The sequence below is a fragment of the Lineus longissimus genome, chromosome 3 (assembly GCF_910592395.1).
Source record: "Lineus longissimus chromosome 3, tnLinLong1.2, whole genome shotgun sequence".
Lineage (NCBI taxonomy): Eukaryota > Metazoa > Nemertea > Pilidiophora > Heteronemertea > Lineidae > Lineus > Lineus longissimus.
In genome coordinates this window covers 155,686-181,032 of record NC_088310.1, presented here as the reverse complement: position 1 = coordinate 181,032, position 25,347 = coordinate 155,686, and the positions used below count along the sequence as shown (strand labels likewise).

At 41.2% G+C, this 25,347-nt stretch overlaps 2 protein-coding genes across 3 annotated transcripts in view; both read left to right on the top strand.

The window, feature by feature from the left end:
- The window catches only part of LOC135485127 (protein stum homolog), a 31,763-nt gene extending 23,681 nt beyond the window's left edge, over positions 1-8,082 (top strand). The window contains exons 2-4 of one of the 2 annotated variants that reach the window (XM_064766878.1): positions 928-1,101; positions 3,610-3,744; positions 5,355-8,082. In XM_064766878.1, coding sequence (XP_064622948.1) covers positions 928-1,101; positions 3,610-3,698 — 263 coding nt within the window. In that variant the 3' untranslated portion in view covers positions 3,699-3,744; positions 5,355-8,082. The remainder of the gene's footprint in view (positions 1-927; positions 1,102-3,609; positions 3,745-5,354) is intronic. The other variant, XM_064766879.1, reaches the window with a different exon arrangement.
- A 1,035-nt stretch (positions 8,083-9,117) lies between these two features.
- LOC135485122 (potassium channel subfamily K member 12-like) overlaps positions 9,118-25,347 on the top strand; it is a 68,898-nt gene continuing 52,668 nt past the window's right edge. The window contains exon 1 of the mRNA XM_064766865.1: positions 9,118-10,266. Within this exon, the coding sequence (XP_064622935.1) occupies positions 9,936-10,266 (331 nt within the window). The 5' untranslated portion in view covers positions 9,118-9,935. The remainder of the gene's footprint in view (positions 10,267-25,347) is intronic.

Here is a 25,347-nt window from a genome sequence, read left to right as displayed (position 1 = left end):
AGAAATTTTTTGGGAAGCTATAGGTCTGTAATCAAGGGGTGAAACACCGAATCTAGTATAACGTCTCTCTTGTTGTTACTGATGCAGTGAAATCTCCCCATGTGTCTGCTATGTTATTACCACCACGAACAAAATATATTGCCCATGGGCAAACAGGAAAAGTTATGCAGCAAGCGAATACATAACATAATAAGTGTATTTTATCAAATATTCATAAGCCACTACTGTTATTAAGCAAAAATAATGCTGTTTGTGCTGCATTTCAGTGCGATAAATTTCAGTACCTTACAGAAAAAAATGCATGATGCGCCATGGCAATACACACGAATCATATCATTTCCTTCACTGGTGCATAGCCATATTCAGCCTGATCACTTAATTCGCTACAATCTATACTCAGTCGTGGCTTGTCATGCTCGAATTCAATTACCCGAATATAATAAAGTATCATTAGTCTCCCAAAGGAGGAGGCAGAAGAGGAAGTGGCTCAATCTTGAAGGGGTTTAAGAGATGTCTTGAATTGCTGAGTGGAATACTTGATTGCATTAACAGGGCAGGGCCTTGCAAGTCCTTGTCAGAATTTTATATCAATCGACATTCGAGATGCCGTCAGTTGGCCTTTCAGATGATCAAAATAGAGATTATCTATAAAAGTAATGATTTGTTTCTTCAATGTAGATTTCACAAGATGGTGTCCACCTTTGATGGTCATGTTTTATGGCCACCTCTTACTATTCTATTGGTCATCGGGAATGAACGTTAGACAAAGCAAAGGCAGTAAAACTAGCCACTCAAGAAAGTTACAGTAACCCTTATGTTTTCCCCTCGATGGTTTCGGCGAAACAACCCCATAAAAGAACGTTTGGGGTACTTTTTATCAAGATATATAATAACGTGTTGACAGCCATCTTGTTTTGTATGTTTCAGGCACCCTGATCTCTTCGTTTACCGTCTTCTGTGGTGCTAGCACACGAATCACCAAGAGATCCCATGCCTTCCTCCTCAATCTGCTGGCTGCCTTCCTACAGATGTTATCCTTCATCATCATAGTCGGATGGATATGGAGCATATTATGGGGCATGACCTTTATACAGTTACGATGTAAGTATCAGGAAGCGTTAGTGGCCATTACCACATCTAATCCTCACCTTAACCCTTTCCATACCCACTACCACACCTCTAATCATACCCATAACCCTTGCCATACCTATAACCTTCATCATTCCCAAACCTTCACCATACGTTTTGTTCGGCAAGGTGGAGAAAAAGATATGTCCAGGAGAGCCATAAGAGTAGTTCATCGTATGTTATTAATGGCTTCTAGCAAGGCTTCTAGTCTAGCTTCTAGCAATGATTACCAGTCAGTTACTATGCGCAACTAACCGATATGTTAACGTCATGACAGTTCGTCCGGTGTACATCGGTTTGGAGTAACAAATCAGCATCAAATATGTCAGACAAACTGTTGACGAGTCAAGTGTAACACCAATAACCAAAGCCATCGCAACCAAAACAATTACGTTTTGATATGGATGCCACATGGAAACAAAATTCAGATTGGTGAGCGGAATCCTGCAACACCGCCTGAATTGCATCACTCAATTTTTAACAGCGAAACCAATTACCGATAGCAAATTGTGTTTCCATATTTTGTTTGCTCCGGTGATCCCTATGCTGGTCCCTAAGCCCCCACGGCCTGACTAGCATCATAGCTATGGCCAGCCGACTGTAATCACTTAAACCAGGGACCAGCACGCCACAAGGAAATGATGAAAGTCAGTAAACAAGTCACATAAGAAGTAAGCAGGAGTGTTCGACAGTGGGAACAGCCATTTCATTACATACGGCCATAAGAGACTGGCTAACGTATTCAGCACGGTCATCTTAAATGACCAAGTACCGAGGGAGAACGAGACGCAAACAAACTAATGACATGGCCAGTTTATATTGGCGTGGTTTATTGCTCGCGGCCTGGGGAGGTTGAATTCAGTCTCGTTGTGTGATGTCTGAGATGTGGTTGAAAAGCCCCAAAAGACTGTTGAGTCAACTAACTGATAATGGAATGACCAAAAACACTGTTGATCACGGTGTACTGTTTTGTCACTGCTCCAAGAAACGTATTGCTATCTCTCATAATTCTTTGATTGTTCTTACTATTGCAATGGTAACGTGATCTTGCGCTTTAATCTATTGGACTCAAAACATTGATGAAATCCTTATAGTAGCAGCTGCACGGCAGGAAGCCAAACAACAACATGACCACAAGATCACGGACAACATAACATCATGGCGTTCAGATGGAGCCAAGATCCGTGTCTAGCCAAGTTTATAATGTCGATTCGTCATCATGCCCAGCCGTCCACAAGGTGACTGACATGATACCAATGTACTCTGATGCAGCAAGGACTATGTCTAGCCAAGTTGATAACGTCGACACCCGCCCACAAGGTGACTGACATGATACCAATGTGCTCTGATGCAAGCAAGGACTATGTCTAGCCAAGTTGATAACGTCGACACCCGTCCACAAGGAGACTGACATGATACCATTGTACTCTGATGCAAGCAAGGACTATGTCTAGCCAAGTTGATAACGTCGACACCCGCCCACAAGGTGACTGACACGATACCATTGTGCTCTGATGCAGCAAGGACTATGTCTAGCCAAGTTGATAACGTCCACAAGGTGACTGACATGATACCATTGTGCTCTGATGCAAGCAAGGACTGTGTCTAGCCAAGTTGATAACGTCCACAAGGTGACTGACATGATACCATTGTGCTCTGATGCAAGCAAGGACTATGTCTAACCAAGTTGATAACGTCCACAAGGTGACTAACATGATACCATTGTACTCTGATGCAAGCAAGGACTATGTCTAGCCAAGTTGATAACGCCCACAAGGTGACTGACATGATACCATTGTACTCTGATGCAGCAAGGACTATGCCTAGCCAAGTTGATAACGTCGACACCCGTCCACAAGGTGACTGACATGATACCAATGTGCTCTGATGCAGTCAATGACTCTGTTTAGTACAACGATAATGCCAACTCGGTGTCCCCCGATCAGTGGCCTCCCGCCCACGAGGTCACAGCCATGAAACCGCCGCGGCAGCATTCTTCTGCAGCCAAGGTCTGTGTCTAGCTATGTATAATGTCGATTCGTCATGCCACGTTCATATCCCTATTAATGGCTCATCTAATTATGATTGGATTCCTTTAGGTTAATGATGCGTTCAACTGAAGAAATCGAAAGGGCAAACAGAGTGCAAATACATTAGATATCTGTTGTACATTGTGCACTGGGCAAAGTCGTCAGATACGCGGTTGCCATTACAGCAACTTTATAGCATTTTACTCTTATTACCAACCCATTTTAGACTTTCAGTCTTTCAGGGTGATGCAGAGGTGATACGTTGATGTGAAGTTGCAGATTACAGGCACAGAAGGACCTGGATCTAGTACTGCTATCAAAGTTTCCGATGGTTTTCTCTCTCTTTACCTTTGTCAGCGAGACCTTCGCTTGTACCTTTATGCTAAACAATCATGGAATGCCATCATGTTGTTCTCAAGATACGCAATGCCAGAGTATGTTCTACTTTCAGGGGATAGCAAACACCCAACAACACTGGGAGCTCAGGAACAGAGAGACGTAGAAAAACAATTAGTAAAGCGTGCAGTATTCCGTACATAGTGTAGACAGGTGCATACACCATTGGTTGTTTACAGCTAAATGACGGGTAAGAAGGCATGGTTGCTTTCAACGAGATGCAGCACACGTTAGCTATCATTCCTTCTAACCTTCTTTCGTGAAGGCTCATCCAAAAGGGTGTTTCCTCCCGTACAGTTATACTTCATAGCTCATTTAGATCCAAGTTGCTAGAGCATTGTTACTAATGTGATTCGAAACTATCCTTAAATAAAGACCCCCCCCCCCCCCCCCCCCAGGAATATCAATATTCGGCCATAACCGGAGGAATCGATATGAACTAATTTTTCCTGCATTTTCCCATCATCCTAGGAAATGGAAATGGGGAGCATAAGATTTGAGGTGAAACGCCCTCATTCTCACCATTTCAGCATTGCATCTTGGAGGTACGAAGTCAAAGAACGAGGAAGATTCATAGCATGCGATTTAAATAATGCATTTTGATATGTTGTTCCAGCATTAGCAGCAAGCGAGTCGCATGGCCATCAACTGCACTATTGGTTCCACAACCATGCCACTGTGCATTGCACTGTCATTCAACATGTCATCACAAACATTCAAGTCAACTTTCATGTTGCAGGTATCCTGGGCATTTTGTCATAGCCTGTTTGTTGTCGTGCTGCAGATAGTTTTGCCATTTTGTACTCTCGGCCTATTTCTTGTCGTACAACGTTTCTATTTCAATTCATTTGTAGACTTCAAGAAATAGTCATCCATCAGCAACATGTGTTTTCCTTCCAAATAACTGACCAGGGCACTTTTATCACCGCGACTTTGCCAAAAAAGCCATCCAATCAGTCTCGACTGGAATGAACAGGTGGTGACAGACCTTTGTCATTTGCATAACGTCTGCCAGCACATATATGACTTGGGTCTGCGCCCCTTGGAAACTCTCCGACACTGGATATACCACCGACAACAGAAATGTGTTACCGAATTGAAATTATTTCTGATTCAAAATTATGTGTCTGACATGTTATTGCATCCCACTATGTAATGACATCGATCAAACTTATCCTTTTCATCACATCTATATCATTAGTTTTGCCTTTGAATTGATAGCTAAAACCCATGACATCACCATTTATAACCGCATCACAATAACTCTATGATATGTCAATGTGTTTACCTTGGCATAAAACACAAATAGATTGCCTGCTAACCGTATTTGCTCACACTTCTAAAAGCGCGACTGAATATGATTGCCTCTAACTGGACGTGATATGCCCCCTATTCCATCAGGCTAACATTAGACACTAATCCCACGAGGATCTCGTCTATCCGGATCCCATTCGTTTTCATTAGTGAACCATTAACATGGTTAGGTTTGAAACAACTCATGGTTACATGCTCGCTGTTTTGTGTGTATGGTGCGGGTACTGTGGCGACAGAATACGAGACAATGGCAGAATCCGGGGCAATGATGTCGGGCTCAAGGTAAAACGGAGTTGAAAGTCAACAAATGGTGTGTGGCCAGAGTTGGGCAAATGATTTGCTTATATACATCGAATAGAGATCTATGCAAGGTGGAAAGTTCCAGGCCGATGGGCGTTCGTCGGATTTTCAGCAGATCGATTATACTTGCTAGTTAGTTAGCTACTTGTTTGAATGTTTTATTTGTCTCTACTTTGTTTTTTTCAGTATCGCAATCAGAGTCTAAACCCGCTGCGATCCCATACTACGTGCGACGGCAGAGTAGCGTGGATTACAGGACAGCTGAATGACCCATACCCATGGTGCCCACACATCCTAAAAAGTAGAAGTGGCCAGGGGGAAATGGGGAATCTAGACGTTTGCTTACATGGAGGCTTGCCTCAGAGACACTTATTTGCTAAATTATTGAGCGATGGCTCGGCTTATGACTAGTTCAAGGCTACTGATGAGACGCCTGCTTGAGTATCAGTATGTCAACGAGCATGAGAGACCTGTGTGGGTGTGATGGCCCCCCGAATTATGCATTGTATTGATTCACACAGCTAACAGCTAATGCCCGTGTAAGAAGGTGGTCAAGTACTATAAGCAGAGGCAAGCTGAGTAGTTGTATTCACGACAGGCCTGGACAAAGCTAAACGGCTATCGGATATGTAGCCAACACATTTTTCACGAAAATAGCTCTTGACCACCTCTCTGCATGAACAAGTTCATGCGATATGCAAGGCTGCCGTGCCTTGTATATGTGATCCCTATTTCCAGAGTGGTTCTTCCATCTTGAAGGTAGTGAGCTGATGACACACTTGATGCAAGGGTCTGGCATCATCTGAAGCCGTGGTTGTAACATCAACATTTATTGAGAGGCGAAATTGACAGAGCTCTTATGTAATCCTTTTATCGAAGGAACAACAGCCGCATATCACAACATGCAAGACGCGAAATGATCGCATGTTACGTTCTTCGCAAGGGATTAGACATGAAACATACAGAACGCCGCCTGTCAGTGTGGCTTTAAATCAATGTTTAACTCCAGGAAAAACTGTAAATACTTCCATTACCTAAACATGTTTAATATACTCCATTGTGTAATATAGCAAGATGTTATTATATGCAGCGCCAGCTAACGTTTCTAGCAAAGCTATCATCCTTAAAATGGCAGTGTTGCTTTTTCTATAACCTATGAAATATATATTTGATGTAAATTGATAGATAACTGCATGACGTAGTAGAAAATGTGCAATATTAATAATGTTTGTAATTTTCTTACTTTTTCTACCAATGAATGCTTTTGTTTATAACCGATATATTAATCTAGGTTAGAGCTGGTTTAGTAGCATGTTGGTAGTTTCTGTGACTTTGAGTTATTACCAAGTAAGAGTTCAAGTTTCTAAGTTAACCAACTTTCAGTGCTTTCCATGCAAGGACACAGAGTGAGACATTATGAGCGAATTTAAAGCGTTTTCGGGGAACAAAAATACTCATTATCGCTATAAACCCGAGACTAAGCTAATACAGTGGAACCCCGGTAACACGACCACTCCTGGGACTGAGGTTGAATGGTCGCGTTACCGGGGTGGTCGCGTTAGTGAAGCTAAACATCCGGGCACAAAATGCATGATTAAGTTTTCCCACCAAAATATTGTTGAACTTTTTCACAAGTTCAAAATTCTGAAAAATTTTCAAAGCCAAATTTTTTTGGGGTTGATGAAGTTTCTTCATTTTGAGCAAAAAAACAAGTGAAAAAAATATTTGGACTATATTTTTTTCATCTGTAGCATGATAAATTTGCCGCAATCAGTTTCTTAACAGAAATCATGTCACCATTCGTCTTTTCACGGCAATTAGGCCCGTTGGTAGGGTTATAGGGGCTAATTTGGTCATTAGGACGGCCCAATCCAGTGTTCGTTGTCTGGGTACCGGGTGGTCGTGTTACCGGGGGCCTTGTAATGATAATTAGGGAGGAAACCATTCGGGACCGGCGATTCTTGGTCGTCATAGCGGGGAGGTCGCGTTACCGGGATAGTCGCCGACCGGGGTTCCACTGTAATTGTTTATTAGGTAATATGGCTTATAGATGTATACATATCTTGCAGTATAATGTATAGTAGAAAATGAAGGAGGTGAAAGCTTGGGACAGCTACGCTAAAACTTGTTATTGGGGATATTTTGTAGTTTATAGTACTTATCTATTGGTGTATGCTGTATATGGTTTTTATGCACCCATTATGTACGCGGTTCCATCTCATCTGAATGCTTAAAACTGAACTCCGAGAATAAACCATCAAAGTTTGTTTGAAATTGAATTGTGGAAGACATTGGGCGTCAAATCTGACTTCAATCATAGGAACAAGTTCCTTGACGAGACAGGCCCAATTTACAGGGCCTGTTTGGTTTTTCCTGAAGTTCAGCTTTGACTCACTTTACACTTGCTATTGTCACCTGGGTGAGAGGCCGCTTCACCATCATCAAATCTATGGTGGTTATGCTCTGTCATAGATTCTATGACAGAGAAACATGTGCTTGTGTAAAACCCGAAACATTCGGCTGCAGTAATCTTCTTAGCAAACTATAACTTTCGATGGATACCGTGTGATCACTGTAGAAAACTACATTCGAAGCAAAGTCAGGATATTATCTAGATAATTCTACTGATAGATATAATACAGTTATCATGCTTATCAACATGCTCCTCAAAGTGTAGCTAACAATGTTAATGTATAACAAATATTACTGATATTCTTATATAGACTTATGATGTAACTCTAGAAGTTGACTGAAGCTTATGCGCCTGGCAATGTCTAAATGTTGAAGCACAAATCTATCATAGCGCGAAGCAAGGAATATTAATGTCATTTTGGTTTCAAATGTATTTCCTTTCCAATTGTTTGTTTCCACGTTGTAATGATTGTTAAACAATATATTTTCAATAAACATGTTAAAAGGAAATATTACTTTATCACTTGTTTGCGTAATCAAAATACAGTAGAACCTCTCTATTAAGGACACCCTTGGGACTGAGAAGTGCTGTCCCTAATAGAGAGGTTTCCTGATTAGAGAGGTAAAACTGAATGGATATAACCAATTTGGGACCAAAACTAGTGTTCCTAATAGAGATATTGTCCTTAATAGAGATGTGACCGCTAAGGGAGGTTCCACTGTACTCTTCCAGGCTTTGTGGAAGTATCCTGAACCAGCACCAGTGAAATAACCCAAGACTTCATGAACGAACATTATTATCAAGAAAGTACCTTCTTTTTGTCTGCAAGGCATTGATGGACTTTTACCTTTTTGGACTGCCTAATAGTGGAACAAAAGTTAACATGTCAATGTGTTGTTGTTATTTGCTTTTCGAAACTCAATTTTATGTGTTATGTTGGAGGTACATTAGACTAACGATTTGGGTAAGCATTAACTTTTCAATCCAATACCTTACTAGTAGTGAATTGCAACTCACCGGACCCCCACGGGAGGACAAAAAATCGGAAAAAGTAGCCAAAGTCCCCTCGATATTATTCTATTGGTGTCCATATCAAGTCGTCTTAAGAGGGGTTTAGACTCTGCATTGAGAAAGGAAGACCAGAAAAACAGCCAGAGTTGATATCACTCAGTTGTAAGCAAGTGCATGTCGTGGAAGTATAAAGTGGTTCCTCAAGCTACAGGTAGGTGTGATGTACCGCTTACAAACACTGATTCGACAAAGCAACCAGAGATGGCGCTAAATGCATTAGATTTTCTTCTTAGCTCTATGAAAGTGTTTTTTATGTCAACAGCACCATCCCTTCTTATAGTGTTGGAGTAATTCAGCCTATACATATGTAACCCGTAGAATAATCCGTAATGACCAAAGTACCATCAACAGGAACAGGATGGAAGAATAAAGAATCCTTGTAATATACAATTGGTCAAGTTTATCATTGGAGTAATAGGTGCGCTACCAGTTGTAGTGTCATGAACAGATGATACAATGTTCGCCTGAAGGAGCTTCTACTTGGACCTGTGAGATTCATTGGGAACAGCATCGGAAAAAGGTGCGAAAAATGAAGTAAAGTGCGAGATCTCGAAGCCTCGAGCTAGTTAGCACCACTGTAAGATGCCGGTGTTATTGTGTTTACAAAGACCAAGTTCGATTACTGCTATTTATCAATCTGGGACGTATCAATGCCTTCACTAGTTACAGATGACGGGTGATAATACATAACATTGGAAAGTTACCACTCCTGCACTGGATTTAGAACAGATTATGTGGAGTGTGTTTAGAAATCAGAAAGTGGATTTACTTCAGTTTTGGACATTTTCGCTCCTTCTGTTGATATCATCAATACTTGGGTAGCGGATTCCAAGTTTATTTCATGTTTTAATCATCTTTGTGTTAAGTCATAACTTGTGACGCTGCTTTCGCTAATTGCTCAATATCAAGTGTTCAAAAGTGGTGATTTTATATACTTCGTGCAAAACTGCTGCCATTCTAGAGGCAATTCAATAGCATTAGAATGTTATAAGATATCAGATAGAAATATGTCATAGCAGCCCAGATCACTGTTATCCATTGTTTTGGTATTTGGAGTATTATCGAAATAAAATGAGTATCTTTTGTTAGAGGTTACTCGATGTATAGTTTGACAGTCGTCGCCGCAACCGCCAGTCGGCGAAGTGTTTAGAGTGCAGTCTCGTTAGAAATTGGCAACACTTGCGTGCCGGATATAGACTTGTTTAAAGCCGTTCTTGGTCGTGTTGGATTATAGAAAGAGGGATCTCGGATTCTGGATATAAAGGCCTCATGCGACTTAAAGTATGACGCGAGGGGGTTGCTGTGCCTTATTGCATCTTCGTGAGGATAACGCCAGGTTTATCTTACTGGCCATAGTCATGATTTTATACATGTTGACCGGAGCAGCGGTCTTCATGTTTCTAGAGAGAGAAAATGAGATAAGAGAAAGGAACCAGTACTACCATACTTTGGAGACGTTTGTCAAAAACAACCCCAGCGTCAATCGAACAGAGTTGGATGCCTTATTAAAAGTTCACTGGGAAGCAAGCACTTCAGGCCTACTTATGGATAAACGAGAAAGATGGGATTTCGCTGGATCATTCTATTTTGTTGGAACCGTGGTGTCAACAATAGGTAAGTTCAATATCCTCCTATCCAAACTAATATCCTGGCTCTAACAATCTGATGGTGAATCACCATGCCAAAACAATCGTAGATGCAGGCCAATAACAAGTGACGCCTAGGGTGTTGCTGATACCATGTCTTTGTCAGCATATCCTTGTGATACCCGTCTGACAATAATGAGATACACGCACGATAGTTCTATTGTATTGTCTAACCAATGTCTTGCGTCTCATCGATGACCTCCTTACAACTCTCCCAGTGAGACTAACAGGTCATAAGATCATGAAATCAGATATCAAAGTATGATGAGAGAATAGTCAAGTATCTAAACTTTACAGATACCTTTATCCAACTCAAACTATTAGAACACTATTGGAGAATGTGTCTATAACCAATGAGGTTTCTTCCTGTTAACACTTCCCTGGATAAACCGGCTAAGGCATACCAGCGTACGTGATTCACCTCATATCAAACCATGCATACTGCAATGTCAAAATGACCTGATAATGCGAGATACTGGAATATAATTAAAACATCTACATGACAGAATGCCATCGCGTATTTGCCGATAAGCTCTTTTTGCTAATTCTAAGGTAAATCCATCAACTTAAGATGAGATTTTAAAAAATAGAAGATGTGAGATATAAAGAATTTCTTCACATTTAGAATGCCAACTTGTATTTGAAGGTCAATGCTTCTTTAAAGTAAACTTGTATTTGAAGGTCAATGCTTCTTTAAAGTAAACTTGTATTTGAAGGTCAATGCTTCTTTAAAGTAAACTTGTATTTGAAGGTCAATGCTTCTTTAAAGTAAACTTGTATTTGAAGGTCAATGCTTCTTTAAAGTAAAGGTATACTTTTCCATCAACTTGACCAAGATCAACACAAACATCAAAGAAATACAAACACTGACAGATACAATAATGAATTACGCTTTTCCCAATAAGTGTCACCTGTTCTCTAAATCAGCATACATAACATATTTTCAAAGTTGATGGCACCTTTGATGCATGTTTATGCAACAGTTGCGTTGCCATAGTAACATTGGTTTGTTTATATTGTATTGATAGGCGTTTTCCTATTCTTTGTACTAATGAGAGTTCTTGCAGTTGTATATTTTGCGATGTGTCCCTCGTGATCATGACGACGTAATAAGGGGGTGGATGATAATGTGCTTCATGGCCGATAGACCAAGCAAGTAAACAAAACAGCGTCAGATTACGCTACATTCTTCTAAGATTCGCTGCTCATCAATGGCAAGCCGGTACAGGTTACCCCGCACCTGTAACTCCCATTCTCAGTTCTGCTTCCGACGTGAACGATAACCGATACTAGTAGATTCGTTGCCGACTATCATGGTAGTTTCGGGTATCCTAATGTTTAACTCATTCAGAGCGAAATAAAACTGACAGATGTTAACGTTTCAGCCTTTACACTCATGTTAAATGGATTTGTTATCATTATGTTCAAACTTACATCTACTACGAAAGCCCTTCATATTTATTCTTCTCACTGTTTTACTTATATAACAAACAATTGCCCCACCCAACGTTTCAGCATTGCTTCCAAAGGTCATGTAAACGTATGTTAATTTGCCTTACATAACGGGCTTGAGGTTTTATTTAAAGCGACACATTGTTAACTGTTCGTATTGACTGAGTGCCAGCATAGTAATTTCATGTAAAATGACTATTTTTGGATCGAATAACAGCGCTCCATGCGATTTGCACTATAGATACACACCACATGTCATTGATTGTTTGGTAAATAGTGAAACAACTACAAGTCAACTTGCTGAATGACGAGTCATTCTGTCGCATCCTCACGCTGCATAATGACGGAAAGGGCCCCGGGTGGTTGTCAAGCACTTAGCAATTAGATAAACATCTAGTGATGATATATCCTTATATTACTGTCGACACTTGATTGCATTATATTATAATTGACAGATTCTGATCACATTGCTAATTTACATGCAGGTAGCATTCTCATCAGTGTGTACATATCCATAACGTTATGTTGACGAGTGGTGCGTGTTAAAATAAACGGACTGATTTGCCACCATTTTTAATAAGACATCAACGTCAATTCAACAGAATCAGCGAAATTGGAATGGACCTTTTCGTTTCATTCACTTTTTACCACGCAGGTGATATGTTAGATCTGTAAGTTACATGTAACCATTGACTCAACAGCTCCCAGACTCCTTTTTGTCTTCTCGAGAGAAGATGCTTAGCACACCAATCAAAGTTGAAAATGAGTTTGGTAGCTATTTCAATATTGAGCTCACTCACGAACGAGGAGAGTGTACCGTAAAAACAATTCCAATAAGGTTCCCTTCATCTAGCCATAAAATTGGATGTCATTCCGAGAGAGCTGTGATCTAATGAAATTAGAATTTTCATTTGGTTGTGGCAGAAATGTCAAAGTTGAGCTTGATACATGGATGGCAATGTTGAGCCGTGTGAACAGTTTATACGTGATGAGGATTTATTATTTATCAGTCTATTCTGTAGGTCCTATTGTTCCCAGTACACTTTCATTCATCGCGTTCAAGTTGCTGTATTGGGAAAAACATCTTTCTCTCTTAAATCTCGCCAGGGTTTTCATGTTTAGATAGTTATGAGGCAGTTGGGAGTTCAACACACAATAGTAGTTAGTTAGTGGTGTTTCAGGATCTAGTGCTTTTCCAAATATTGGATAAGAAATCCACCTTCGGAAGATTTAGTGTTTTAAAGTCAAGTAAATATCCTAAATTCATCTATGATAACATGTTAACACAATCTGTACGATGTAGGTTTTTATCACAAAATCCAGCATTATTCTCATATCCATTGGTGACAGGACTAACACTTCATAAACAAGTAATCTATGACTGAAGTTCTTATTGCCAACGTTTTCTTTTACAGTGTGAATAAAGCCTGTACTGCTGCCTCCAAAGCTGATATAAAATCTTGTTCTAGATGAATGACGGAAAATCGTTATGAATGCTACGTGTGTTTCGTTCGACTTGAGTTGTGAACATGTGGCCAAGAGAGGCATCGAAATCTGAAATGAAAAAGCCATGTACGTGTACTTGATAGATATTCGTACATGGCATAATGTATGTTTTCGACCGACGGAACTCACATGGTATGGCTTCATGTTAGGTGAATTCAAACAGATGGCTCAATGCAGTGAATGATCAGAAATGGTGAAGTGATGGCGCCATCTGGTATGCGTTCATGCCCGAGTCTTGTTCTAGCTCTGTGAGATCTCATTTCATAAGAAAAAAACTTACCAAATCTAACAAGGGTTAGTAACAAAAGAAAAGCTGTGGAATCTTCATCATTAAACTGCAAACATAACGATTTCTCCCTGCCATTATGTCAGCTTGTATTGACTTGGCTCATTAGTCACTCTCGGATTCTAATACATCGATTGCTCCCCCTAATTGTCAGTTGTGCATGACAACCATTTCGAAAATGACATCCAATTTTGAGTTTGCCACTATGCATCATTTATAGAGCATTGATGAAGCATGACTTTGTGACTGCGAATGACAAGTGATCTTCACGTTTTATACCAGATGACGAATTTGATTGGAAAAGAAAAAATGGGAAGTGTATGTTTCATAAAATTGAATTCATTGAATTATTATTGGATGCGCGATACAGAAATGATCTCTATGAAATCTTCGGGTGTGCCCCAACTAAAAAACGAGACCACGACAGAATATAGAATGATACCAATAGCTGTCATATTACAGTCGCATTATCATACGGATCCGTGTCACATTCACTTAAAACCTGAGGTTCATAGATCAAACACTCTGAAAAAGACAGGTGCAAAAATTGCAAGACCAGGCAAAAGGTCCACTCGAATTATTATCAATTATTACAACAAATAGCTAAGAATCTTTCATGAATCATGTCAAGAATGTACATGTGCATGTGGACAAACTCAGTAAGATCTTTATAAGAATCTTGTTAGAAGGGATTTTCTACCTGGGTCACTCTTCTTAGCTGTCACTTATTCACTACCTACGTCAGTATCAGGATATTAGTCAGAGAGTAAATGTGTCTTGTCTGTTGATATGTCTGGCCGTGGATAATAGACCAACATGTCTATCATGTACTTTAGGAAGTCTTGTTTATAAACTACCTGTTGCTATATCAAAATAATGATGGTTTATCACCCATTACTTTAGCAAGCCCTGGCAGGCGGTATGATAACGTGGATGTACATTAGGCTGCTTCAATCTTGATTCGGAATTATGAAACATGTCAAACAACCTGATTAATCCAAAGACCATGCAAATCCTACTGTAAAAATAGAGTGCATTTCCAAAGGGTTCTCAGAGTCCTACCCTGATTGCCGTGAAAAGACGAATGCTGCCATGATTTCTGTTAAGAAATTGATTGCGGCAAATATCCCGCCACGAATTCATCAATTAGCATGACGATATGCTAGGAAAAGCTTCAACAACGCTGCGTTCATTAATGAAGGCATTAACTATGAAAGCTTGATTAACGACTGTTTTAAATTTCTCGGCACCTTGACCCTGATCCGACAAATTACCCATCTTAATTCATATACTAAAGAAGGAAACAGAAAACGTTCACCGTGCTCATGTCACTGAGAAACATTGAAAGTTAAAGTTATGGCGAGATGGGTTGTGTTTGAAACATGTGTTATGGAAACGCATCATGGTTATCGTTCTAAACGTTAATTGAGTAGGCTAAGTGGTCCTTCATTAAATCGTCTCTATGCAGAAGCTCACAGTCATGCCCAGTGGTTGTACAAGGTCGAGCATGACTACCACAAAGAGCATGCAAGGTTCATCTAAGGAACATGGTTTGCATTTGGACCAATTTCCCGCAATTCCGATGAGTATTTATTACCGATATCAACCACAGATGCCAATAAATGTTTAAGTACTTGTTGCCATTGGGGCCCATTTGTGACTTTGTATGGGATGTCATATGTATTTATTCATTGAAAGTTGGATATGGTCTGTAAGGCTTGTCACATGACTGGCGTCACGTTGTTGTGGTAACAACAGGTGAGAGCTTAAGCCATATGAATATCTGTAACACCAATAGCATCGATGGAGTGGAATAAAAACCTGTTCTTCAAACACAGACAACACACCTTTCTTGGCAGCAGTTGACTTACACAGTCAGCCATACTGGGTAGACTCACTGGAGATGAGAAAGAGTGGCAATAATGTAGACTTACATTCGAGTCGACAAAACGCTGAAAGAATCTACCATGCATTTTTTTCCTATCTCATCTTTAAGCAATGACCGATAGCCTACAGCAGTTCTGCTGAAATTCTCAATGAATCAGAATTCGAAAATAGAGTTGAGAGATAAAACGGTCTCGTATGGCTTGGGTTGTAGTGCCTGTGTGTTTTCTAAAGTAGCTGGTTCCTCGCTACCTTGTTGTATCTAACGTATTTCTCAAGTGGAGTTTATCTCAGACTAATCTTACATTGGTTGATAACTTTCAATAAGGAATAGAAGATACGAAAATAGGTTAGTTAAGCAGGCAACAACTTCTGTTTCTACGTCATGTCTAGCCTCGGGATAAGCTGTAATATCGCCCAGGCTCTCCAGCAATCAGATAGATGCATCATGCTTCATGCATCTGATGCATGCCGTACCAATCCAGTCATTAAGATTTGGCACAAACGACTGCTTACGACGTGTGTCGTGATTTCACGACTAGGATGTGTACTAAACAGGTTATTGCATTCGCTGGAATGGCTCTTTTTCCCTGTCAGTCTAGATCAATGTACTGCAACTTGCATAAACATATTTCATTTTGCTGGTACTTTACATATTGATTTAAAGATTGACGCGATTATTCATAGGCAAGTGTACAATAAAGGCCTCGCCTGAAACCTGTTGATCGACGTGTGGCAAAGATACACTGTTACACTCGTGAACAATGTAATCATGTGATCAACGTTTTGCATGAGAGTGCACCAGGCTTCAGTTTTGTTCATCTGTCCGTTGTGTTGCTTAAGGTGTCTTTGGGTACAAGGCCATTGTTAAGTCAGGAAGCCCTCAATCAGCAGCACTGATCAAGTGCAGTATCAACTGTACAGATAATCCGTCATTTCTCTTCATAGAACGTATTTGACAGTAGACCTCTCATGACTTCGGTTGATAGCTATAAATCTATCAACTACATTGTGTTATTATTCGATACAACCGAAGGGAAGATTCGATCATTACAGCTGATGTGCTCGACTGAACCAAAGACCATTACAATCGAATCAAACGACATCATACGAACAAGTAGCAAATTGCTTTGTCTAACACAAAGAAGCTTAGCCAACCATTAATCATTGTTGACCAATGAAAAGACTGGTTTACTCAATCAACTGGAACTGAACAGACGACACAGACGACACTTGGCTTTAGTCATTTCTAACAACTGAGTTTGGTTTCATCCAAAAGTGCCCATAGTTAAAAACGTCAAACTAATTCTAGTATATCCCCAACGAGGAAGCAATCAGCATCAATCAGTCTGCGTTCTCAGCCGTCGATTGTTAATTGCGCAACATTCAATGACAGTGACTGAGCCGTCGACCCGACATTGATTGTGTTGAGCTTTACATGAACCTCTGATCAGAACTTGTTCTTGATTACCCTTGGTGAACATGCTTGTGGTTCTTCTTGCTCTCTGATAATGCAAAGTATTGGACATCTTCACTTTTAGATTGAATAGCTAAGGCCACTAGCACGTATGCACAACGTGAAGGCAATAGGATGCCTGCATATAGCGAAGGTCAACAACCCAATACTCTCTCTGCATTACATGTTGGATAAAAAAGTCCAACATTCCTCTGGTGACTCCAGCAGTCAGTCACCAATTGAGAATGTTAATGCGAGAAGATAGTTTAGTGGTATTTTTGTGAAAACTGAATAGATGACACATTGACAACTCCCGGTCTGTAGCCCTTGACATGAAAACGAGCCAATAAGCCAGTGTGCAGCATTTTTCCACTAAGCGGCATGGTGTTTTTGTCCATTATCTCAAAATGGAATGATGGAACGTGATCTTGTGACCACCTTCAACAAGCATAACGTAAGGCTCTGCCACGAAATCTACTTTAATTCATACTACTTTAATGAGCCGAACATTGCAGATGGAGAAAACATACATTCTTTACAATGAGTGCCTCAGGTCATGTAATTGGCGGCACATTGCTGTTTCAACAATAAAATCCAATAAATGCATTTGAATTGATTGATCGTTTTAAATGCTCACAGGTGGTACAACTTATATCACATAGTAACATATCAATGCATGTAGTGCACGAAAGGTACACTATGCAAACACGACAGCCATCTTGTCCCTAAAGATTTCATTCAGATTTTCCCGATATCATAAACTCAATTAACTAATAGTATGAATAATGTAAACTTGATAGGTGAATTTATATTATGATTTATTTGATATCAAAGTCAATTTTCATTAAGAATGATTCATGGTTGTGTGACAGTATGATATAAATAGTACATATTCGTCTTAGATAATAGTACTTCAGCTGTCTTAAAGGAACAGGAGGAGCTGGTGTTAATCAAATGGGAGTTTTCGTGGCCAAGATCTTGCTCTATTGTAGAGTCCGCGATTTCACCAGGAACACAGGATCATGTTAATCTGAATAGCACGGTCAGCAAACACTACTGTTACTAGCATGCATATCTATACCATTGCGGACAACGGTACACTAACTTCTTCAATGAAAGGAGTTAATAGATGTAGAAGAAGCAAGTGCATTCTCCAGCGCCAAAAATAGAACCTGATCGCTTCCCTGAACGAGTGGACTTGACCATCACATAAGGTGGCGAATGACTTGTTATTTCCTGAAATACTGAGAACATATTTGCCATTGCCTTCAATGTTAAACTGCCTCAAACGCACTATATGATGTGTTGGGCGAGAGTGATTCAACGCCCTCCTTGACAAACATGCTTAATAGACCAAGACCTCTACATGTCTGTAGAGACGTCCTTCCACAATCCTCCTTGGGTGGAGAAGTGACTGATCAAAATGACTGACAAGAAATCGATGTCATCACCCTTCCATCCTCATCCTCGTCATCAGCTATCCATAATCTCCTGACTGACATACTATTATCTGGTCTAGAAAGCAATGCAGTTACCCAGTTTTGCGCGGTAAGAATCGACTTAGGTACAATCCCATTATGGTGAAAGAAGAGGCATCAACACAATCAAGACAAAGTAGCTGTGATATTCAGACACAGTCGTACTCAGCCATAATTGGGAACAGTCTCTCACGAGTCACTGAGTACTCAGTTTGACATGTGTCAATCTCTGTAAAGCGGAAATACGTCAATAAGTGCTCCAAAGAGTCAATAAAACCTGCACCATGAAGCCCGTGATTTCAACGCTAGAAGTCTTTTTATTTCATTCTTCTTTGGATATCTCCTTCAAAGGGAGCGCCAGGGTGACCAGCCTTGTCAAGACAGCACATGCCCGGCCCCTTGTTCCACCTGTTTTTCCTTGGAGGTTAAGATGTTGTTAACGCAGTGCAGGCCTACTGGCAGTTTAGTGCAAAGAAGTTTTCAATGTAATTCGATTAATCACCGTGGATTAATTGTGTGATCTATCTCATTCTAGACAACAATATTCCCTCTCGCTCCGCCCTCAGAAAACACTAACACTTGAGTTGGATCCCCTCATTGTCTCTGATAGATTACGTCGTTATCTCTTTTTTCTCATTCTTCGATACTCTAATGAATAGCTTGGCTTCGAACTACAGATAGGGTTTTCTGGTTGATAGCCGTTGATCAGTATCATCAACAGGTGAATATTGTTCTCGAAGCGCTTTACCAGGCACCATGTGAATAAGATCCGTGGTTGGCTTTTTTGTATGGTTTACCAATCCTCTAAAGTTCCATTGGCTGTCCTTCTAATAGTTTTGTTCACAACACTTGTAATGAATGGTTTCACTTGACGTCATCACCTACCATGTTGGAGGGACAGACAAAAGAAGGCAAGCCCAAATGACCATGACAGCATATGATTCCGTTAGGTCAGCCATGACAAATCATTGTTCTCCCTCCAAAAGTGTGTTTTTAGAGAGGGCTTGTGTGCCTTGATCTGTATAGCCTCTTATTGTCTTCTTCTAATCGCTTGTTTAGTATTATGACATCATTCCAGTTGATTAAATGTCCCCTGTTGTTTTGTAAGTGCTCGTGGGCTGCTGGTTTCGGGTCCTCCGGCCAGACGTTCAGTGAGTGGTCTGCATGTTTCACCAATGTAGCTCAGCCGTCGGGAGCAGTCCAACTTGTATGCTCTCCCCCTTGATTGAAGCTGTTTCTCCCATTGGCTGGGAACAGTGTTTTAGCGTGTGTTGCTTGGTGTAGACAACACCTAGGTGGGCCAGGTTCTGGATGAATCTTTTGATTTTGTATGAAGCACTTTCTGTATATGGGGGTGATATGAGAACTGGCGATCTACATATTGGTGATTTCTTCCGCCTGTCCTGTCTCGAATGGTTTCTTGACCACGACTCTATGGTATTCGTTGTTGTTGGTGAAAGATTGTTGGATGTTTTGAAAGTCTTATTCGAGATGTTTGGAACCCACACGAACCAGTATATTCAATATTAATCCAACCACCCTCTTCAAGTTGAACAGGAAATAATCGGAAGTCTAACCAGGAGAGACCTAAACATACGTGCAGCCAAAAGCACAGCTATGGTTATTTCTTACTGAAATTCCTTTAAGATAAGTTGATCTTTTCGTATGTGGACGAGCAGCTGAGTTTTTTGGGACCTTTTTATGTTTTTTCCGCTCATTAACTAACAGTGAATTAACGAACGTGATACAATGACTGATTGCAAGTGTCTTGTACATATTTGACAGGTGAGTGGCGACAAACTTACCTGACATCATCAGACACATCGATTCATGCACGCGACTATACGGGAGGAGGGAGACTCATCCTACATGATCGCCTTGTGTCAGTAGAAGGGTGTGTCCAGGTAGACACACTTGTGTCTATCACACACGTTCTTCTGTGTGCTTGGTTTTGTTAATGTAGCCCGACTTTTCCACACTTTATCTAAAATGCGATATATTTTAAGTTGGTTAGAGAGAACTTCAACTACATCGCCAATCCTGGATGCAAGCATCTTTGCATTTGTGTCTAGTGTTTCAGACAAGCCTGAATATCTGGCAAAACATTTTAAAAGATGCCCATATAACGGTCTGCAGACGTTAACTCTCGCCTCAGAAAAATCACGGTGTAATAATGTCGTGTGCCACATCTTCATACGAGAGCATTAGGAGCTGTCATATTAGATGACAGGTTGTCGTCTTCTTCAAGCTGACCTGATCGGCATGCCTGATATGGCTAAGCCTGTTTTTGCAGAAGCACTAAGCGCGTGCGTTTCTGGCTGGCTATACAGATATAAGGAGAGAATCACTGACCATATATAATTGCGGTCACTAAACTCGATAGGATGTTTCCATATTGCCTAAGTAACAATTGGAGAAAACATGTACATTTTCTTTAAATTTGGTAATGCAGTATTTTCATGCTTTCTGTTAATCAACAGATAAACATGCTAAAAATGCCACTCCAAGACCGCTAAACGGAATGCAATTATTGGAATCCTCATCTCATCATTTCAAACTTCTACATGTATTCATCATGAAGCCGATACGATGCATAACATAGTTCCCCTTTGAACATTCTACTCCAACTGGATGTTGACAGGAAGTAACACTCTACTAAATCATGGGGACGTCATGGCCATCATCGAATAGACCGAGTCGTCTGATCGATTCTGTGGTATGGATTCGCTTCTCTCTGATGTTTTTGCCGATACAGGTGGTATGGAGTTATCGTGTTGCCACCATGAATGTGACTTATAGACTGAGTAATGGGAAGTAATAAGGATCGATCCCTCTGAGAACGATCGGAAAGATAAATCTGGATCCTCTGAATGCACCATTGATCGCTGTCAATAAATGCAAGCCCAGGTAATTGATGCTGCGGCATATAATTCCATGTCCGCTAATCAACCTGGTATTTTGCAGAGCAAACCTTCGGCATGCTGGAATGAACAAATGGAAGAGCAATTTCATATGGCAAGAACAGTTTTTTGTGAGCTACGTGCACTTTAGTATATTTGGTCGCTAAAGTGAATGGAGAGACTAGTCCGTTTTCATTAAGGACAATCAATAAACATAATCAACGATCGATTCAATTACTTACGTTTTTGAAACATTCCCGTTGTATGAGGGTCAAAGGATATTCACATGTACGATTGATAGAAGACTGACTTTGACGACGGACAAAACGGACAACTAATTGACTGTCAACGATGTTGGATCTCGAACTTAAATGAGGCCAATGACTGAACCAGTTACCAGCACGCTGTCATTGATCTCTACAGAGATCAAACAAGAGGGGCAACAAGGCCATTAATCCCTGGGAAGGCGGCCTGGTATCCGCACAAGTGGTAATCGATGGGGTCTACCTGATCTCTGCGGCCTTCGGTCACAGGATCCTACATCCAATGGTCAGACTGAAGGGATTTCTGAATATCACATGGCGTCACTTCTGTTGCGAACCGGAAGAATAGCGGGTTCAGGGAACGCTGAACAGTGCATACGCATAATCTATTAAAGTTTGCCAACACAACGGATTCACAGGCTTACACAGTGATTAATGAGAAGTAAGATAGCGTGAGATAAAACGCGTGACATTAGTAACACCTTGCCTGCACGAGATACATAGATTGATTATTGTCTCTATATTAATCCGTCCAGCAGACACTTTGGTGAGCATGGAAATATATCTGCGAAATGCGGTGGGGAAGAGAACAGATTGGAAATAGATCGCCACCCGTTTTTTTCTCTCAATCTTTCGAAGATTGACGAGTGCGTGAGAGTGCGAGAGAGTGCGAGAGATAACTACTGTAACCATTTGTGTCTTTGTCATCAGTATCATTGCTTGGGTTATGTTGAGAAACAAAACATAAGTTGCTGTTGATTGTGGGGCTAGTAACAATAAATAACTAATCGGCTGATTATTGGCATGATTGATGACCATTTATACAGCAAACATTACAGTATACAGTCATGAATGCTCGCCATGATGAAACCACGGATGTCGATTTAACTAGCAAGTAAAGCGTGTTTGATGACAACCGACAGAGAGGAAGATGGCTTATGGCGCATATCGTAAGGCACGTACATGAGATAAGGGTAAAGAAGGAGGGTGCGTGTGAGATAAACAGACTCTAGGGAAGGATATAGTTAGTAGTAGAGATACGAGTCCTTCTGCGAGAGAAAGTGTCCGATAATGACTCAGATAGGAACGTGTGTCATGTCAAGATCTAGCCTACGAACTACTTGAAAGGTTTGAGGGAAGAGAGCCTATTTAGATTCCGGAGCTGCTACCCACCAGATGATAGACCATACCAGAGCTTTGCATTCGCAATGTCCCGATGGCTGGTGTCCACGTTGAAGACACGGAATTGTAATAATCGCTAAAGATTAAAGAGGAATCGGGTCGATTGGGCCTCCCACTGATGGCCGACATTGAAGAGATTGACAAGCATGCAAAGTAAAGGTGTTTGCGCGGGATAACCGTGATGTTTGCGGATGCAACTGCACCAGATTATCGACATGAGGATGCAGTCTATTCAGAATTGATAGCTTTCGTTTTATTGTATGAACTAGCATGACGTGAAATATTTAGTGCCACATACCGCAGTGGCCGATACATAAAACATACACCGCAGCTCTTCTTCTAGAGCAGTTTGGCATTAGATGTTTTGACCAAATGCAGTTTGAATAAAAATAGGTATTGTCTTGCCAGTGCATACGGTTCTTTGCCAGTGCAAACTCTGCCCACTGATTTCGCTAAGGACGTGGAGAGTTGCAGACACTGCATGAATGATTTATCAGAATGAATGAACAGTATGACAAAGCTCTTGTCCCCTGACTGTTCACTTAGTGTCCCTCATCGTGACAAGGGCGTCAACGATAGGACTCTACATCACCTCATCTTGCGAGACACGCATCCCTCGTACTGTTACGTGCGTGCCTGATGAAAGAGACATTACCTGTTTGAGTAGTTAAGTTGTCCAGATATGGTGACTTGTGTGATTAGTGTCATCACCACATAACCATGTCCAGATTTAGCAGTAACCAAATACGCTTGTGGGTGGTCAAGATGGGCTTCCTAAACCCATTATTGATTGGGTGTGCTAAATTAAACACGCAGTGACATGACAAGTTCAGAGGAAATGTAGACTTGCAATACATATGTCTACCAGCGAGGTGAATCAAAGCTTCACACTCTTTCGGGTTACCGACATTCTCTTAATAGCTGTACGGTAGTGAACGGCATATAAGGTAGGGAAGCACACAAGCCAGTTAATGTGATCCTTTTGATACACGACTAGGTTATTTCAATCGTCTCCGGCCACCAACCTGTCCTACGATGATTTTTAGTATAGGGCATTTTTTGTTTTCCTCGCTTCATTATACATGTACTTAACGAAGCCGTACGTGGCACACCGCTCTCCCCGTGTGGCCCGAGGGTGATGTTCAAACCACTTTGATGGTCTCAGGAGCAGACATATCACTGAGAGGAAGACCTACAATGCCCCTGTACAGTGGGCTTTGCTGCGTTCATTTACGATTCGTTTAAAAGGCGAGCAGCCTAGTCATCATGTATAAGTATCAACATAACCTGTTGAAATGCGAACCACGATAGCTTTGAAGACAGAGTAGTGCTGAGAACGGGAACGAGCATGACACAGCTGTCGCGACATAATGCTGAGAATGAGAACGAGCATGACACAGCTGTCGCGACATAATGCTGAGAACGAGAACGAGCATGACACAGCTGTCGCGACATAATGCTGAGAATGAGAACGAGCATGACACAGCTGTCGCGACATAATGCTGAGAATGAGAACGAGCATGACACAGCTGTCGCGACGTAATGCTGAGAACGAGAACGAGCATGACACAGCTGTCGCGACATAATGCTGAGAACGGGAACGAGCATGACACAGCTGTCGCGACAAAATGCTGAGAACGAGAACGAGCATGACACAGCTACACAGCTGTTGCGACATAATGCTGAGAACGGGAACGAGCATGACACAGCTGTCGCGACATAATGCTGAGAACGGGAACGAGCATGACACAGCTGTCGCGACATAATGCTGAGAACGGGAACGAGCATGACACAGCTGTCGCGACATAATGCTGAGAATGAGAACGAGCATGACACTGCTGTCGCGACGTAATGCTGAGAATGAGAACGAGCATGACACAGCTGTCGCGACATAATGCTGAGAATGAGAACGAGCATGACACAGCTGTCGCGACATAATGCTGAGAACGGGAACGAGCATGACACAGCTGTCACGACATGATGCTGAGAATGAGAACGAGCATGACACAGCTGTCGCGACAAAATGCTGAGAACGGGAACGAGCATGACACAGCTACACTGCTGTCGCGACATAATGCTGAGAACGAGAAGAGCATGACACAGCTGTCACGAGGTAATGCTGAGAACGAGAACGAGCATGACACAGCTGTCGCGACATAATGCTGAGAACGAGAACGAGCATGACACAGCTGTCGCGACGTAATGCTGAGAACGGGAACGAGCATGACACAGCTATCACGACGTAATGCTGAGAACGAGAACGAGCATGACACAGCTGTCACGACATAATGCTGAGAACGAGAAAGAGCATGACAGAGCATGACGAAAAAGAATACCCTGGGTGCCGTGACTAATGAGTTCCCATCCCTATGATAATGCACATGATGACTGATTTGACTGCACACGTCCGGATTCCATAATCTACCCTTCGACAGATTGACTCTAATGACTAGGATTTCTTCCAACCACTACGGTATGGAATCCATTTGATTTATACACACTTCAATCTAGTGCTTGTGTTCATTAGACTCCTCATCAAAGTCTTCAATTGCGCATCAACGAATTTAATAAAAATTTAATCAATCTCAGCCAGTGGCTCTTTTCAATATTGGATGCCCCGGACAGTATCATCAGGACGAAAC